Source organism: Corvus hawaiiensis, chromosome 1, assembly GCF_020740725.1.
Source record: "Corvus hawaiiensis isolate bCorHaw1 chromosome 1, bCorHaw1.pri.cur, whole genome shotgun sequence".
Taxonomy (NCBI): domain Eukaryota; kingdom Metazoa; phylum Chordata; class Aves; order Passeriformes; family Corvidae; genus Corvus; species Corvus hawaiiensis.
Window position 1 is genome coordinate 86385901 of NC_063213.1, and position 18559 is coordinate 86404459.

Genomic DNA, 18559 nt, shown 5'->3' on the forward strand with positions numbered 1-18559 from the left:
TCTTATTTATCCTAGGGTGCGACAGAGCACCTTAATTCAGAATACATAAGCTCCCCTAATGAGGAAATGGAACATTATCAGTACTCCATTATTGTTGAAATGTATATAACTCACATATCGATCCCAGCTGGTGATTTCTACTGCATTTCTAAACTGTTAGCTGTGAGCACTTTCCTGGCTTGAGGTATTTTACATTAGACTTGAGATACTGATCACAGAATACTGGTTTGCTTAAGTCTATCTCTAGTTCTAATTTCTCTGAGTAAATAGAAAATATCTGGCAAAAAAAGAGCCTTTAAAGTCATGTCAGGTTTTGATTTTGTTTTTATTCGTGGCACTAACAGACATCAGTATTTTACAATATATAATATATAGTCACATTAAATGCAGATGGCTAAATAGTCTCATGCTTCAACAGTCCATAGCTATACATTTTAAATTCCAGCTAAAAAAAAAAAAAAAAAAAAAAAAAAAAGAATCTGCCACCACTCTAGTCTGTGATTATAAAAATGTAAATGTACAAACTTCCCCTTCTTCAGTTTCACTACAATATAGGAAACGTGAAAAAGCATTTTCATTTGTCCTTTTTAAGTTAATCAATTTAACGAAATATTTTCAAAATATGTACAACAACAACTACCAAAGTAGTTAGCATTTGAAAAAGATGCTGCTATAAATACTTGTGAGACAACGTACAACAGCCATACGAATTAGAAACCAAGGGCCAACTTATGCATGACCTGAACAACAGGCCACAAAAGTCCTGGATACTGATAGAAAGCAGCTTCACTTCATTTTGCAATGCAGAACGAATTCTGCATCTTGGACCTCTATATTCTGACTCTTGTTTATAACCTTCACAGTCTGTTGCAAATAGAGATCCTTTAAGGTGGCTCAATATTTTTGAAGTGCCATGAATGTTACCAGGGTTCAGCATATCTCTGCACATCAGCATTCTATACGTCATATCTCATAAGTAACTTTTCAATAGACACTGTCTCACGTTCATTATTGATTGCCTGCTTTCTCAGAGCTCCAGCAGAGACGCAAAGTTCATTTAATTTTAAAAACTGATGACCCCAGCATATGACAACTTAGGTATCATAACTTTTTTCTTGTGATTGTTTTTTATAGACCTTTATTCTGGTTTCACCCTAATCACTTACAGCCCTTTTTGAAATCAAAAAAGAAGCAAGTAAATAGTTTGAAATACTTACATACTTTTAACAGCTTGAAATGAGTATTACTTTTCAGATAGCTAGCAAAGTTTTTAATTTTGCCCATAAACACAATTAAGTATTAACACAGGACTGCACAGTGTTTATATTCTTATTAACCTGCCAACAAGAATAGTTTATTGGCAACCTTAAATATTCAGAGGCAAAACACAATTCCTTGGCACAGAAGCTTTACAGCAGAGCAACATATTTTCCCCTTAGAACCATTATGCAGGAACACACAGAAAATTAACTACAACTTATTTTGGCTTGTAGTCAAGAGAATAAACTAAACTTCTTGATGTTTTTTGCCACTTCAGACTCTGAATGATGATTATGGGTGCATATGGGGTTAGATTTTCCAGTTACCTATTCTTTTTACATTGTTCAAACGAGCAGAGGGACCTGTAACAAAGAAAAGCACATGATCATTCAAGATATTTTTAAACCTCCAACTGCTGACATTGTTAACCAAACATTCTCCCATGGGGCCAACTTCAAGTTTGGTCTGTTCATCTGCTCCTTGAGACTATTTAAGCTTATCTGCTTTTTTTCTAGCTATATCACTTGGTCTAATGAAAAGTGCTGTCCTTCCCTAAAAACGCACCTAAAAGTCCTAAGGAAGTATGGTCGCAATTGTGTTGTTTCTGGAGCATAGGTGATGCATTTTTCTGAGATATTCCTTCATTTTGTGGAATGAACAGAAGCCCAGGCTGGAAGTATGCAACATCTGACAGTCAAAATCTGTTCTGTATTGGTTAGCTGTCACTGGCCATAAAAATCAATTGATGAGTACTTTGCTTCCTGATTGGATGAAGGAAACTCCCAATGGCTTTGATTCAGGAAAACATTTAAGCAAATGCTTATCTTCCTTCCCAGTCCTCAGGTCATCTAAACATATGCTTAATTTTAAATACATATGCTAAGGTGCCCTTCCAAATTCAAAGTTACTGAGCTTTGGTTCTATCAGAGAGATATACATTAAGGTCACTGCAAAAGCTAAACAGGAATAATCCATTTAATCAAGTCTAAATTTTCCATTTTGGCCTTTATTCTTGAGAAAAAAATAGGTCATGGTATTAATTATTAGCAAGGTGAAGAGTTCAAATTAAGTTTTATCTTCCAATTCAAACAGAGTAACAGCATGCAAATGCCTGCCTCTCACTCTGCATGGGAACTGGAATCACTTTATAGGCTCATTATAACCTGTATATCAAGCTTGGCCAACCTTATCATGGGGCCTCCTGCCCTGTTTCCAGCATACCAAAGCCTACATCAGCTGTGGCTTTGAGTCTGTCATTTCTGTCATTGACCCACAGATACTGATGATAACAAACTGTATTTGCTCATTCACAATTATGCTTCTCTGTTTATGTGAGAAGAATAGTCCACTGCTTGACCTAAAGGTATGGAACTAGGCCATGCTTCCTAGAAGACACTCAACAGGCCATAATTCCGATCGATGTGTTACTTGTTGACAACCAACTCCAAATTATTCCAGAGAACACCAGGGACTCATTGCAGTTGGTGCAGTAATTACCTTATCTGGCTCCTTTGATTGACAACAGAATGATACACTGCACATATCAAGAGCTGACGTGACCTAACACAGATGCCAAACATCGCCATGAATGCTTGTGCGAACTGTGATGGAGCCAAATTCATTTTTAAAACCTCAGTGAACAAACAGAAAAGGCTACTTCGGTGCAACTCCAATCTTTATTGGAAAATACATGGAATCTGCAGAATCTCCCTTATACATACCATTTAAAAGTGGTCTAAAACAATGATTTTACTAAGAGCAACAGCCTGTTCTTTAGAGATATAACTTGTTTTCTCCACCATGTGCAGACACCTTCCGCTGCAATATTTCTACCAAATCCCTGGGTACAACTCTACCTAAAGTGAGTGGATGGTGTATAAGCTAAAGCAACTGTTATAGCTTCTCTTTGTTGAGTAAGATTTTTAATCCTGCATGGACTTGTGCTGCAACTATACCTACAGCTAGACATCTAACAGGTTATTTGCATGTGTAGTTACGGTTTTTTTCACAGATAATCATGGTAAATCCCAAGGCAAGTTACACAAACACAAAAATACTCATGCATTGATATACAGAATTTCAGAAATCTAGCTATGTTATTTTGCATTTTCTGAGATGGCAAATAGGAAGTTAAAAACTGGACATATAGATCTTAACTATATGACACTTTGACACAATTTAAGAAAAACACTAGTTCACTTCTAAAATCAGAAGGTCAAATGGTACAGCTCTATGGCCTGAGTCTTGCCCACCAGAATTAGCCAAAATTTGGTCTCAGATGAACTTCCTAAATCAACTGATTCTCCTTTGCACATGCAGCAGGCCCCATGGCTGGGACGCAGCCTCCTCGCTAGTGAGATATGTTCATTTCTCAAGACAAGAAACCACCAAAGGCACCAGGGCCGCCACCATGGCTGGTGGCTTTACTTGACACCACAGTTGAGCAGGCTCAACTGGGCTTAGCACCTGCAAGGATTTTTCTTCAGGAGTCTGTGAACAGCAACAGTGTGCAATAAAACAGAAGCCATTTCTTCAACACAAAGAGAGATTTATTTCCTAAAACAGGCACAGTACTCGAAAAAATGGATTAAGGAAGAGTCAGGAGAGCTGTGCATATACTATCTTACCTATACTTGGCATTTCCCTGAAGCATCTATTTCTGCTCTGGTTTGTTTTGGCTGACCCAATTAGAGACTGTGCTGTGCAGACCCTGACTCTCAGCTAGGCAAGGTCAGCCTGCAGCAACTTCTCTCCTCACTTCCTGCACAGTGAATCTTTTGACCTTAAAGTTCATGACTTTAGCAAACAGCTGTGTAATCAGCGGAGGAGTGGAGGAGCTGCCTTTTCACAGATATTACTTGAGCTCAAATGTTTGTTGGGATGCTCCTTATCTAGGCAATTGGTTGCTTTTTACATTTGCTTCCCCTGACAGCTCCGTTTGATCTACTTCCATTGCAACTAACCCCACATAAATAAGCATCGAGTCACACATAACTGTGCAACACAGATTCTTCCCAGTTTTCTAAAATATTAGCTAAATAAATGACTCTGTTGTCAGCAACACAGATTTTTCCCAGTTCTCTACAATATCAGCTAAAAAAATGACTTTGCTGTCAGAAGCCCTTGTCCCAGAAGACTTTGAGAAGACAATGGAAGAGAAACAGATGCCATTACTGAACTGAACTACCTACTCCGCTGTCTAGTTTGCTGCAACCAAAATCTTCCAGAAAGCAAAGCCAAAACCAGCCCTGTGCTCACATCTCTAAATCACAACATCATAGAACTTTGACAGAGGAGGCAAAACAAAGAAAAAAGTTTGCATCAGCCTTGGCATAAAGCAACCTGTCAGCCACTGCCTACAAAAAACTTAAGTGTTCCTTAGACACGAGTAAAGGAAGAAAACCCTGATATTCAGCTATCATGTACTCTCTCCTCTGTGGATTCAACTTTTGCTGCCACAACTTGTCTAACTGCAGGGAAGAATCAGAATTTGGCTCTCAATATAATGCAGAAAACTAGAAGAGATATTAAAACAGACTGGATAGAAAGTCTTTTCAGAAATCTGACAACATTTTTACTTTAATCAGTTATCAAGGACATGAGATCTCAGATGTCAAAGTGTCATGATGACTTTGGCGTATACAAGACTAGCTTGCATATCCAATATCTGGAAGGACAGCAGAGTAATAAGAAAATCATACTCTGTCTTGGACAAAACACTGCTCTCTTGTATTTTCATAAGAGACCTATATAATGAGATGTACTCTTCTGCTGTTCCAACGTCGAAACTAGCTAAAATTACTCTGCCTTGGAAATGAGACAAGACAGGCATAGTATTTAGCAGAATACATCAGTATATCTGGTGTACTTTCATGACCTGCACTGGTTATCCAAGTGTTTTGAAATAAATCCCCCAAAGATATGATAAAGACTTGTTTTCATGAGTAGTGCTATGGATCCCCTCAGAGCAATGCAGCTGGAAGAATAAGAAATCTGAAGTATCTAGAAAACAACTGCATGAAGTACCCTTGAATGTCCAAGTCCCATTTTTTCTGTCAACTGGTGAAGTGGGGAAATAAAGGCCTGACTTCTTCATAATTTGTAGTCTTAGAATCATAGAATTTCTCAGATTGGAAGGGACCCATAAAGATCACTGAGTCCAATTCCCTGCTCCTCCCAGGACTGCCTAAAACTAAACCATATGACTAAGAGCATTGTCCAGCTGCTCCTTGAACTCTGTCAGGCTTGGTGCTGTGACCACTTCCCTGGGGAGCTGTTCCAGTGCACAACCACCCTCTGGGTGAAGAACTTTTTCCTACTGAACGGGAAAGTCATATGAACTTCCCCTGACACAGCTGCATTCCATTCCCTTGGGATCTATTGCTGGCTGCCACAGAAAGGAAACCATGCCCATCCCTCAGCTGCCCTCCTCAAGGAAGGCACTGACTGCGATGAGGTTGCTCCTCAGCCTTGTCCAAGCTGAACAAACCAAGTGTGAACTCATCGTATGCATTACACAGACGTAATTTTTCACATGAAAAATTAACTGTACACCCAGATTCCTCATGTAATCAGAACATGCTGATGTAAATTTCCATGAAACACTGATTTGTTTGTGCCATTTGTATGATTCTGTGGAATTTCTGGTTCATCAGAAACCAGATTTTTTTGACAATTTTTGAATGTTAAAATTTGAGGGCATTTTAAAATTTAAAAGAGGACAAGTGAGCAAGGTTAAAGTCTATTTACACACGGTTGGCATCAGCTAAATCATGCGTTAGGAAAACTACATCTGCTTTTCTACATTCCCTTAAGTCCTTGGATCAAAATCTATTCTTGGATACTGCAGTGTAATTGGGATGCCTCCACTAAGGACAATTGATCTGCTTCTCTTTACCAAGAAATACAGTGTAACTTGAGATTAGGAACAACAAACTTTGATCAAAGAGATAAGTGAAGTTACTCCAAAAATCACACACAGACAACTGAGCATTTTGCCATCTGGGAGCTGACCGATTCACATCTAACCAGAAAAGTGAAACACACATCATTCAATTAATGAAGTTCAGGCAGACATTAAATTGACCTCACAGTTTTACTGACAGCTCTCAGCACATGTGACCAAGGTTTAAGTGTTGGGAATCAAGGTCTAGGACACAATACTGAAATTAGGAGAGAATATTTATTTATAAATCCGCTTCAGGGTCTCATATCTGATCTTTCTTAGGCTCACCTTGTCTAAAGGACATCTAGTATTATCTCGGATAACAGAGAACGAAAAGGTCATGAAAATGCTTTCTGAAATTATAGTCATGCTCTTGATGGTCTCTTTAATAAAAAGTATTGTCTGTTCACATGGTTGCATAGTCACACAGGTGTGTTTCATTAGCTGTTCAAAGGTTTCAAATCTATTCCTGATCTTTGATTCAGTTAGAGGAAATAGTGCATGTAGCTTCTTCTGATGGAAGGAAGAAATGTGTGCCTAGAACAGCTTAAAAATGGCTCTGAAAACACAGCAGGCATAAGTCGTGTCATCCCAGTAAAACATAAAAGTACATTTACCTTTCTTAACTTTGCTGCTCCAGCACCAGAGCGAATGGCCTCCATTAGGGCTTGCCTTGCCTCTGCTGGGTTACCTGTAGCTGTGGCAGAGGATTTAGGAGCTGCTGCTGACAGCTGAATGGGAGGTGGTGGTGGTGGCTGGGCAGGGGCAGGTGGGATATACAGCTGCTCTTCCTGAAGGTCTTCTGCCTTCTGCAAGGACAGTTCTGCATCCCTAAAACGCTGCAGCTCTTCAGAGGCCAATGAGGAGATCTGCTCATCATGCAATTGAAAGAAGGTGGTTAATATCAAGCATGGCTAAACTGTAATTATTTGACATTTGATGCACTTTCAGTATGCCGATTTCACTTTTCTTGGACGATGTAAAACACATAAAACTTTTGGTTGCTCATGGGATTGAACATCTGTTACTACTCACTCACATCACTCAGCTGGGCTGATTACCAGCATCGAGGACTTGGCATTAAGTCTGTCTCAGAAACTCAATCTTTATTTACTGTGAGCTTCAGCATCCTGTAACTCTTCTTGGCATGTAAGGTAAGAGAGAAAGTTGGACTTGGTATTAATTTGGAAACAACCACAAGGGTTTTGGAATCAGGAAGATATATTAAGTCTGCAGTAGCCACCCAGGAATATGATTACATTTTGCAGTCTGGGCTGCACAGAAATAATCTCAGATGACAGGGAAGCTCTTCCAGATCTGAGCTCTCAGACATAGCTTCACTGAAAAAAAAAGCCATTAAACCTAAAGTTTCCAGCCATAGTTAAGGGAAAAAAAAAAAAAAAAGACCAGAGAGAACTATGTGAAAGCATTGAGAACAAAATCAATTGATTATTCTTCCAAGTGTGTTTCTGTGGAATTTCTGAAACTAAAATTTCTGCACCAATTACCAGCTTGGAAACTCATCCTACTTTAAATACATGCAGGAGAAGAAGACAGCCTTTCAGATTAAGCCAGCTTTTCCATCAACTATGTCAAGAGATACTTTTGCCATTAATACCATCACTAGTTATAATCATGATGAATTGTTAGTAATTACAATGATTCAGCAATTATTAGGAAATTCAGTATTATGGGCCAAATAGGAGGTTTCCAAGCAGACACATTATAATTCATTTCTCAGACAAACTGAGGCACAGAGCTTCTGTGGTGAAAAATTAAACTATTCATCTCCCATCAAACAATCCACAGAGAGCTCCTGTATTATATTCTTTCCCTATATATATATATATATATATACACACAGTATATATGAGCATCATGTCATGATAGATAAAAGGTGAACATTTGAGACAACATGAAAGGGACAGTTCTTTCATCACAGCACATCTGTATTGGGCTCTGTACACACACAAACTGATTTAACTAGCACAGGTGACACAGAATGAAAAAGCATATGGTTTCTAGGCAACTTCCTTTAGAATCATGGCATAAACTTCTCTGCCAGAGGAAAGTATTCCAAAAAGTCTCTGTGATGACTTCATTGTTAGAGCCTCTTTTACACAAATTGCTATTTATTCCTAATGAATGCAGAATGCAGTTAAGTACATGTAAAGATTGCTTTTGCTTAGCACATCCTGCTCACAGGCTCAGAGGAAGCTGTGCCCTACCTGCAGCAAGGGCAGTAGGATATTTGAGGGGTGAAGTAATTCCCTAACACAAGAATTTTTCTATCTAATGCCAGCTATCTGGATATGTGCTAATGAACTGAGTCATTGCACGAGGGAAACGGGAACCTCCTTGCCAAGGACACATCTTTGGCTGGATTAGTCAAATGAGTGAAAACTAAGGCTAGAACAATGCAGGTTTTGGCTATTAGGAATAAGAGATACTTTAATGATTAGATAAATCTTTCAGAGAGAAGGAATCATCCTGCAGTGGTGAATGTTGAAGAAACATCAACATTGATTACTCGCATACAACTTGCACCATGTTAGCAGATAACCAGGATGTATGAATAACCCCATGTGTGTATTCAGGAAGCTGGGATTGGATATATATGGTAGGTAATGCAAATATATTAATCTAACTGCAAACTCCTAAAGTATAGCTTCTCTGTGCTGAGAAGCTGTGGACGCCCCATCCCTGTTGGTGTTCAAGGCCTGGTTGGATGGGGCCGCGAGCAACCTGGTCTAATGGGAGCTGTCCCTGCCCAAGGCAGAGGGGTTGGAACTAGATAATGCTAAAGTACTTTCCAACCAAAACCATTCTACAGAAAGACCCCACTTAAAAGTGAAAATGATTAACATTTGATATCTTCGATGTAAACTCCCTGTAATTGGTTTGGATTTCTATGTGCTTCTTTCTAAGCTAAAAGTTTAGAAATTTTTATGGCAGAGAATAGGACTGAACCTGCTATGCTCTCTGCCTAAGTCAGATCTGGTCTTCTGTCATATGGTTACTTCCCTCAGCTTCTCTCTTCACAGCACAGCGTTTCGTTTGTGGGATATTTGGGTTTATTCAAAACATCCAGTAGGATCAGACAACTTCAAAGATCACTTACCATCTTGATTTCTTACCTTTTTTAGCTTTGAGGTGCCACTGTGGCCTCTAATTGCTGCTAGTAGGGCTGAACGCTCATTCTCTGGGTCAGCAAATGAAGGTTTCCTGTGATTGCCATTTAGTGCACTGTTTGAAACCTAGAATAAAAAGGGAATAAACCTCACATTGTTATTAGATATTTACTTAGAGATAACTTGGAAACACTTTTTGGCACTTGTACCAGAATGCAAACTATGAAGACTAATCAGTTTGTCTTTTTTGGGGCCTGCTTGTAAAACCTCATTCACACTGAACAGTGAGGGTATGTGCAGATAGTAATGCTGTACTTAGAGATGCAGTCCATATCCCCTGAGCATGAAGTAAGTGGCATACTATTATCCCCTAGTGATACAAAATGCAATTTTCTTTCACTGCCGGTATTTACAAGTTTTCTCCATACTGCGTGTTCCTCTTTTTACACAACACACTGAAATGAAGGTTTGGCTCTTAGACTAACCTCCATTACCTCTCCTTTACCTGTGTCTGTGCACCCTCTGCCTCTTCCAGCTAGTGCAGTAGCCATAATGTTGCATAATATACGGGATGTTCAGAATAAGCAGCAGCTTGGTCTGAATTTTGCCATTATAAATTTTTCAAATACCTTGTGTTCTCCAGCTCACCAGCAACTGAACAAGTTACCAAACCTCTGGTGTCTGACAGAATGAATACAGGGCTCTACAATCTGAACAGGTTAAAAAAAGTTTCCCCTTTACCTTTCTCAGTTTCTCCTTTCCCCCTCCTGTTTGAATGGCTTCCATTAGGGCACTGTGCAAAGATGTGTCTTTTGGAACTGGCTTTTGGACGACAGGCTTGAACTTCTTCTTTGGTCCGAAGATATTAGTCTGCACGTTAACATCCAGTTCACTGACAGTATTAATATCTGAATCATCAGGTTTCTCCTCCTGCTCTGACTCCGCATTTGCTGCTGCACCATTTAGTTCAGGTGAAGCTTTCAGTGAACTAACTTGTACACCATTAGCAGGACGCCATTTAGTGACTCGCAAAGATGAGCTGGAAGAGGATGGGACTCCTTGGAGATCAGGAGACTTGAGGGATGAGGCTGAATTAGTGTGGGTCAAAGTCTCACATTTCTGGTCAAACACAAGACGTGTCTTTTTCTCTGCTATACTTTGTTTGCTGTTTAAACCATGATCATCTTCTGCACTGTTGTTATCCTTTGAAGAGGATTTAGTAAGTGGGACACTGGCATTCTTTTTATAGAAACTCAAAGGAGTTGCTTGATTTGGTGCCCTGATATTAACTACTTTGTTTTCCATGCCAGAATTATCACCTGGTGTAAATCTGTGGGATGCTTTCTGACTGGAAGCAAAAATACTTGAAAGTGTTTCTCTTGTTTCTGCTGATTCTGTTTCCACAGGGCTATATTTGGCCACAATAATACATCTTTTTGGTGAAACTTCTGCTTCATTCTTAATCTCTCCTGCCCCTTGCTTGTTTTCATCTTTCTCATGATATTCCATAGTGTCAGATTTAAAGGTAGTTGCACTGATATGTCTTGCAATGGCAGAGGCAACATACTGACTTGAAGTTCTCCTGTGTGGCTTTACAAATGGGAGTTCCAGCTTGTCCTTACTAATGGTTGGGGCTGCTAATGGTGTTACCTGAGACTGTGTAACTGAAAGAGCTGGTTTGGTCCTTTCATTCTCAGATTGTCTTTCAGCTACCTGGGCAGTAACAGTTTGTTGTGCTGCAGGTTTTGGAGCTGCAAGACAGACAGGTTTGTGTTCATGTTTTATAGTAAAGGGCTTAGAGTTTGTGGTGACTGCTGACTTTTTAGGAAAATGCTCAGCAGGGTCATCACTTTGCTTTTCCATAGAACTTGACCTCCAGAATGCCTTCACCTTCCCAATATGAATTTCCTCACTTTCAGCAGAAGAAGAGCCTTGTACTTGCTTACTAACACTGGTATTTGGGCCTATAAGATTGCCTAATTCATCTATCTTAATGGCACCAGTGGAGAGTGAAACTCCTCTATCAAAATGTCTTACTTCAGGTTTGGGAGGGACAACTTTAAAGGTTGTCAAACCCATTTTAGGTTCATAGCTTGATCCTGAATTCTGGGCACGATGACACCATGTGGGTGTTGATGGGACTTCTTCTACTTCCATTTTTTTTGCTGGTGGCCATTTGATTTCTAATTCTGATTTACTTTTTTTCAGAGATCTTTCCCTGCTACTACATTCATTAAATGGATTTAGCTTCTCTTTTGCTGTACTGATTTCAGTCGTGGCCTTAGAGTGAGACGGACTCAGCTTAGATTTACATTCCTCAGACTTCACACCGTGTTTAGGAGAGAGTTCCAGTCTTAAGTTCTTTTCACTTCTTTTTTCAAAGGAGGATGTGAGAGATTCAAACATATCTCTCCTCTGTTCCACAGGCAAGTGACTGAATTCATTTTCAGATGGTTGCTGATATATTAGGTCCTTGCATACAGCTCCACCATCTGTGTGTCCCTTATCAAAGGAACCTGCATTGTTGTTTTTATTTGTGAAGTTTCTTGCATTAACAGAGTCATCTGAGATATTCTGTGAAACCCTAATCTCCACCTCTTGATTTTCATCTGAGTTAGAGGTGCTAACTTCTGGAGCATCATCTATGATTGTTACTGGAACAGAAATGGAAACATCTTGGGTGGCCTCAACTTTTCTTATATGTAGGTTCAAGGCTTCACTGGTGTAGTCGGAGTCAGAGTTACTGACACCATCCACTGCTGCAAAATACACATACAATGTTACATATAGGCAGTATTTAGGCAACATGACTATAAATTACACAAACAGCCAGTACAAGCATAAGCAAACCAGCCATTTTAGTTACACTAAAAGTAACAGGCATTCTTTAATGCCTTTATTACAAAAAAAAGGAGATTTCTCAGTCCTTCTTATTGTCTGGTTGCTGATTAGGATCGGCAAAATATTCCTGCAGTCCTCCTGCTTCAGCCAGTGGGAAACACACAAATGCAGCTGAAAGCAGGATTTCATCTATTGTTCATACCTTATCTTTGACTAACTTATCTCAGTGATAAACATTTCACCACATGACTCCAAAGGAGAAATATTTCTGAGAAACAGCAAGCAGCTCCAAATTATGTTTCCCAGACCTGGTTAGTAATAACAGCCCAGCTGAAGGATTTCCTTGAGCAAGCAAACAAAGAAACAGTACTTTTATTTTTTCTCCATTCTTCTCACCCTTTATAACCAGTGACTCCAGAAGCCTCATTGTGCAACAGGGCTATATATCCTCTCAAATTTGCTGTATAAATCAAAGGTTACAACACAGAAGCTAAGGAATGGCTGTGTCTGAGAACTCACAAGAAATCAAATCAGACTCAAGTCCACTGCAGAAGTATTAAAATGAAGATGGGAAGTAAAAAAAAAAATGTATTCAATGTCACTTGTTGACAAACCAATAATAGAGAAGTATTTTTAATTCACAGTAGGAAAAAGAGGAACACAATATGGCATTTTATCTCTTCCCACTCTTTCATGTTTTCCCTTTTTTAACTTTTAAATATGCCTTTTAACACAGAGGAGGCAATGGATACAAAAATGTTCCATCCTTTTCCACTTCATTATGATAAAATAAAACCAGAGAGATTCTTCATTAAACACAGAGCTAAATTCACAACTGATTTAACGTCACTGAAGTCAATGAAATTATACTAAATTTGGCCTATAAAATATGTCCACTGAGTGCTGTTATCTGTTTTTGGTAAAAGACACTGAAATATAATGACAGTCTGATATGCAGTTTGAAAAATATTCAGTGTGAGCCTATAAAGGGTGTCTGCTCCTGAAGCAAAGGAGCCACTTTGGGGGGACCACATTCTACCATGAGCTGTCCCCAGTGATCTTAGTGAGAAACATACAGGTGGTCTCAAGAGTATGGTTTGATTCTGCATCTACTGGCTGTGTCTCTGTCTTTTGTACTTCAGAGGTAACACACGCTTTCCCACCTTCTAAATCTTCATCCAGGTCAGCCAAAGTCTGCTGGAGCTGTGCTGCAATGAATGGATCTTCATTCTCATGCTTAGCCAAAGCCATTGCTTCATCTTGCCTGCTAAAGGAAAGAGGAAAAAATCACTGGGTCTACAATTTCAGCCCCTTTGCTTCCACTGGGGTTCTGAAACCCATTCTCCAAAGCATGAAAAATGTGTAGCCTTAGAGATACACACCACCACACTGACACATCCACATCTAGGAAGGATCTTGGTGGTGCCTGAGCATACTCAGTGTGCTGGCAATCAAAAGATTAAGATTAATAAAGCCTGCAAAGAAATGGTCTGGCTTCAGTGTGAAGTACACACTTCAGCTGGACTGCAGAAACACAGCATATGCCAGGACAAAGGTTTTGCATATCCATACAATTTTAAGGCAGACCACTAACCATCCTGTGCATGCACTGTAACAATACATATGCACCTTAATTAAATAAAAATTGCATGATAATGAAAAATAAATACAGTCAAAGTACTGTTAGACAATCACTCTGCATCTAGAGGTGTGGGAGGGAATGAGAGCAGTTTCTAATGAACCATATCTAGGGACCTGATTTTGGCAGAAAACTGATGAAGCTGTACAATGACCTAAGACAAGTCTGAAATCAGAATGACTGCCAAGTGTTGCTTTGGCCTATTAAAAGAAGAAAAGAAGAAGAAAATGAAACAAACTAAAATCCTAACAAAAATTACTAAAACTTAAAAAAACTGAAAAACAACCTGTATGGCAACCTTGTACAAAACAGTCCTCCTTTTTCTTAGAGAGAAAAATCTTGATCAAAACATTTTTATCTAAATCATTGAAATGAGAATTTCACATTGGACAATTTATTTCTTTCAGTTACCTCATCCGAATTTAAGATGTTGTGGTCTATGACACTGTATCTAAGTTCTGCCCCTGTGATTAGCCTGTTGAAAAAGTAGCTTTCCATTCTAGCCACACTTACAACTATCACTGGCTGGGTGAAGCAGATTTGCCCTTTTCAAGATCATACCCTTAATCTCATAGATACAATAACAGATGACAGATCTTTTTGTTATTTCACAAAAAATTACCTGGAAAACGCCATTTTTATTCTCCCCTTTAAGATAGCAATCTGAATAAAAATTCAGGGACATCTCCTGACATTGATTTAAATTGTGTCCAACAATGTAGCTTCATTTTTTGCTATTTTATTGTTTGATTTCCCTCTTGCTCATACCAGGAGCAACTGAAAGCACTTGTTGAAGCATCAGGTATTTTATTTTATTTTAGTGCATTATTTATTTAGCATTCAACTCTCCTTTATGTTTTTTGTAGTAGTTCTGCAGCCTGATCCTTCTACTTCTACCTAAACTGCCTTGCACTTACAAAGCTGAGTTCATGTATGTGGTATCGATGAAAACAAAAAGGTACACCGCCAAGGAAGCCTTCCAAAACTGCCATACACACGTTCTTGTGTATCTGAATACACAGATGGGATTAATTCAAGACAACAAGGCTTGATATATGACTAAGAGGTTTCCTAAACCGGAATCTAAGACAGAAATCAGAACGGGTTGTTTTTAAATACAGAGGAAGAGACAGGGTGCTCTGTGACTGGAATAAAATTTTTTCCAATACCTGCCACTGACCTGAGCTTTGACAGGCCCTGAACACGCCTACAAGCCAATGTGACCTAATGATGCTCAGGCTCAACATCCACACTGCAAGATTCATGGTGAACTGAATTTCCCCCCTGATGGATTATGAGGATGGTGGTGCAAATCAGTTACAGTCTCCAGTGCAGGCACCTGGCACTGTAGGACTGCAGTCCCTCTGTACCCTGAGGTACACACACACACACACACACACACACATACACATCAATGAGATTACTCATCTGAGCCATCTGACAAAAAGATTTACGCTTACTGCAACATTTAAATTGGGAGAGAAGACTGGCAAACAAAACCCTCAATGTGAAGATGTCAGAAAGAATGAACTAATTGAATTTCATATTGTTCTTGCAGTGGAAAGTTTTGTAAAATTATTAAAAAACACTCTCCTCTGAGTGCATTTTAAAACAATTTATTTGCAAACTCAGAGAGAGCATTTTGAATGGGAGAATCATTCAAACTGTGCACCAGCTAAGCAACAGGTCTATGCATCATGGAAAGCAAATAGCACTTTCTTCCTTACAAAGATGGTCCTTCAGAATAGTTGTACACAGATGGAGGCAAGTAAGTGACACTGAGACTCTGACCTATTGTGGACAAGTTGTTTACAAAGCCTTGAAAGGAAAATTTGTAAACTCACAAGACCTAATTTCATGGAGGCGATGACAGCTCACCACCTTTTTGGTACCTGATTGTATTTTGCTGTCTAGTGCCGGACTGTTCTACAATATAACCAAAATCTGTACTACTAAGGTTGTCTGTGCTGGAATTTTGACAGGAAATAATAGGGTTGAGAATTGTATGGGAAATTTATCTAGAAAAACATATTTGGGATGGGAACAAGCATTCCTGGGCTTCAAACACAGAGTGTAGGTCCACTGCACTGCACTGAACCGTTCTTTTCTCACGTCTATCAGTGGGAATCTTTCAATGACTCCTCATAGCAAAATTATCCTCTCCTTGCTGGGCACAACAGTCAGCAGTGGTCTCTTTCATTATCCCCTGTGCACTTATGCAGCGACTATACATAATTTGCCTCTCAATCTTTGCTTCAATCTCCTTACTTAGACAACTGGGATAATATTATCCAATTCACAAAATTCTTCTGAAGGAAAGAGAACAATGCAGTGCAAATGAAAGGATTCTTATTTGCTGCTACAGAGGGAGCTTCAGAAAAAGCAGATCTTTTCTTTTGCATTTCTAAATCTCTGAAAGAGCTACTGTTCAATGCATCTCCAAACTCACCTACAAAAGCAAGCCAGAAGGTATAGATTAATCATAAAGGCTTTTCTTAAAATTCTTACCACTGGGAATTTAGAACGGGCTATGTGTTTTGTGAGATGAAGGTCTGGTAGTTTCCAGTAGCTCACATGACTTAAAAATATATCTAAGAAGACTCTTTCTCACAGGAAAAGGAAAACGAAAGGGCCTCAAATTTTTTTTTCCATAGTCTTCTTCCCTTCTAAGCCCATACACTTTTCTTTTGTTGACAGCTGTTCTGGCCAGAAGCCAAGAAAAATATGGCTTATTCTGATACCATGTTTTACATTCTGGATAAACATTACCAGTGGTATTTTCTCATACATGCCTTTTTTTTTTTTTTTTTTTTTTTTTTTTGACTTAGGGAAGAACCTGATAACCTTTACGCTGCCTTCCTGGTTAAAACATGAGGTGCTAAAAATACAGCTCTGGTGAGCATTTAGCCCAAGCCCAAAATGGCAAATGCGCACAGTTCCTGGAAGCCTGCACACATATTACTTATGTAGATTAGCAGAGATTTGTGCAAGAGCACAGAACGAAGCAAAGTGACTACTAAACTACAGCATTTAATGTTCCACTGAGCTCAGGCTACAACGCCTAAATTACTCCTTGGCAGTCATTTGCGCAGTTGGAGACAAAATGAAACTTACAGCAGCATTTTACCAAATTAGTGCCATGGGAGACATACATTTATGAGAAGGTTTACATTCTAAGAAAGAGAGAAATGTCTCTGATAAAACTCGCTGGAAACGCTGCATTAAAAGAAACCCAAACTAGTGGTAAGACAAGGGATTTTCAATGAGAGAAGCTGCCATTTTGTTATAGTCAGAGCAGCTTTACCCACGGGTCCATAAATGATAAAACTGACCCAAGTCCCTCTGAGCACTTCTTAGGAGTTCTGGTGCAGAAGGACACGCAGGGATGTAGTGACAACTGTGAGGCACATTGAGAGCATTCAGCTTCTCTCATGTGCCTTGGGCAGCTAAGAGGGACTGACCAACATGGAAAACTGACATGGTTACTCCAGTTCCAAGGACTGGGCTTTGAAGGATTCAGGCTCCCCTCCCAGCTCTGACAGTTGTCCCAGTTGTCCCAGTCTGGTACTGGGGAATTACATTAACCCATCTTTATGTATTCAAATTTGTCCTCTTTAAAATGAATCCATGATATTCACCTCACACACAAATGCTGCAAAGAGAAATGCTTCTACCTTGTGTATATAGCAAGGTGGGTGTTAAAGAAGAGACTGATATTGAAGGATTTTAAGTCGTAGAAAGTATGGCTAAAAAGTTAAATGGCTAAATGCTATGGCTATGGCTAAAAGAAGCTTTTTGAAAACAACTTGCTACTCAATCAGGCCAGAAACATGGCACTAAGTAAACTCAGGGTGTTTATATATTCATTTTTGTGAGCGATGCGGTGAAGTACTCTTCAAAAGTGGAGGTAACTGTTTTCTGGAGTAACCAATGGTTTCTACAATCTTAGAGACCATTTTTCCATTCTTTCCATTTCTTAGGCTAGGTAACTTTTTTTTCATTTCTTTTCAAGGAAGTAATATAACTGCAGCAGGAGAGCAGCTAGTGTAAATGCTGGACTTTCTAGTCACCTAAGCCATGACCTGACCGGTGATATTTTCCATTTCTACTGCCTCCTGTGAACTTGAGAATGAATTTTTAACCAAAGCCTGTTAAAATTCAAAAGTTGTAGACTGAGCAACCAATATAGTTAGATAGCAAAGTCATCACTTGTGTTAGAAGCATGAGTTCTGGAAGTGGCTGGCAACTAGGAAAGGGAAAAAGCACATGGTCGTATTCTGTTGAATACCAGATAACCTTCTTTTTTATGTTCTTAGATAGGCAGTAAGAAAAGGCTGCACCTATTTTTGAGAGCAAGGTACAGGCATCATTTCCATTCCATTTTTACTTTGTGTTCTGTTTCTAGGTCTGTAGGACTACATCAAACAAAGGTCTTTATGCTGCATTTATATCTGTGCTGAATAAAAGTCATCACATATTGAATTTAACGATTTTTCAGTCCTGTAATACACAGGTCCAGTAGTAGCTTCAGATATACTGCCACCCAATTAACAACAAGAACTTGCAAATAGAGGCAAGGAGGAAAACGAAGCAATTTTTCAACAGCAGCTGGGTTTATGGTCCTTTTACAATTTTCCTCCATGGTTACTGGTCAGGAATCTAAACAGAAAGCAAACGAATATGCTTTTGTATAGTATCATTTTGTGTTTTAATGCTAGAAATCTCTAAGCTTGTTACATACCA

At 39.1% G+C, this 18559-nt stretch overlaps 1 protein-coding gene across 16 annotated transcripts in view; it reads right to left on the reverse strand.

The window, feature by feature from the left end:
- Positions 1 to 306: 306 nt before the first annotated feature.
- COBL (cordon-bleu WH2 repeat protein) overlaps positions 307 to 18559 on the reverse strand; it is a 206425-nt gene continuing 188172 nt past the window's right edge. For 14 of the 16 annotated variants that reach the window (XM_048312776.1, XM_048312749.1, XM_048312734.1 and 11 more), the window contains 5 exons: positions 13341 to 13444; positions 10078 to 12095; positions 9343 to 9462; positions 6823 to 7074; positions 307 to 1622 (listed from right to left, as the gene is read on the reverse strand). In XM_048312776.1, the coding sequence (XP_048168733.1) occupies positions 1605 to 1622; positions 6823 to 7074; positions 9343 to 9462; positions 10078 to 12095; positions 13341 to 13444 (2512 nt within the window). In that variant the 3' untranslated portion in view covers positions 307 to 1604. The remainder of the gene's footprint in view (positions 1623 to 6822; positions 7075 to 9342; positions 9463 to 10077; positions 12096 to 13340; positions 13445 to 18559) is intronic. The other 2 variants (XM_048312659.1, XM_048312670.1) reach the window with 2 other exon arrangements.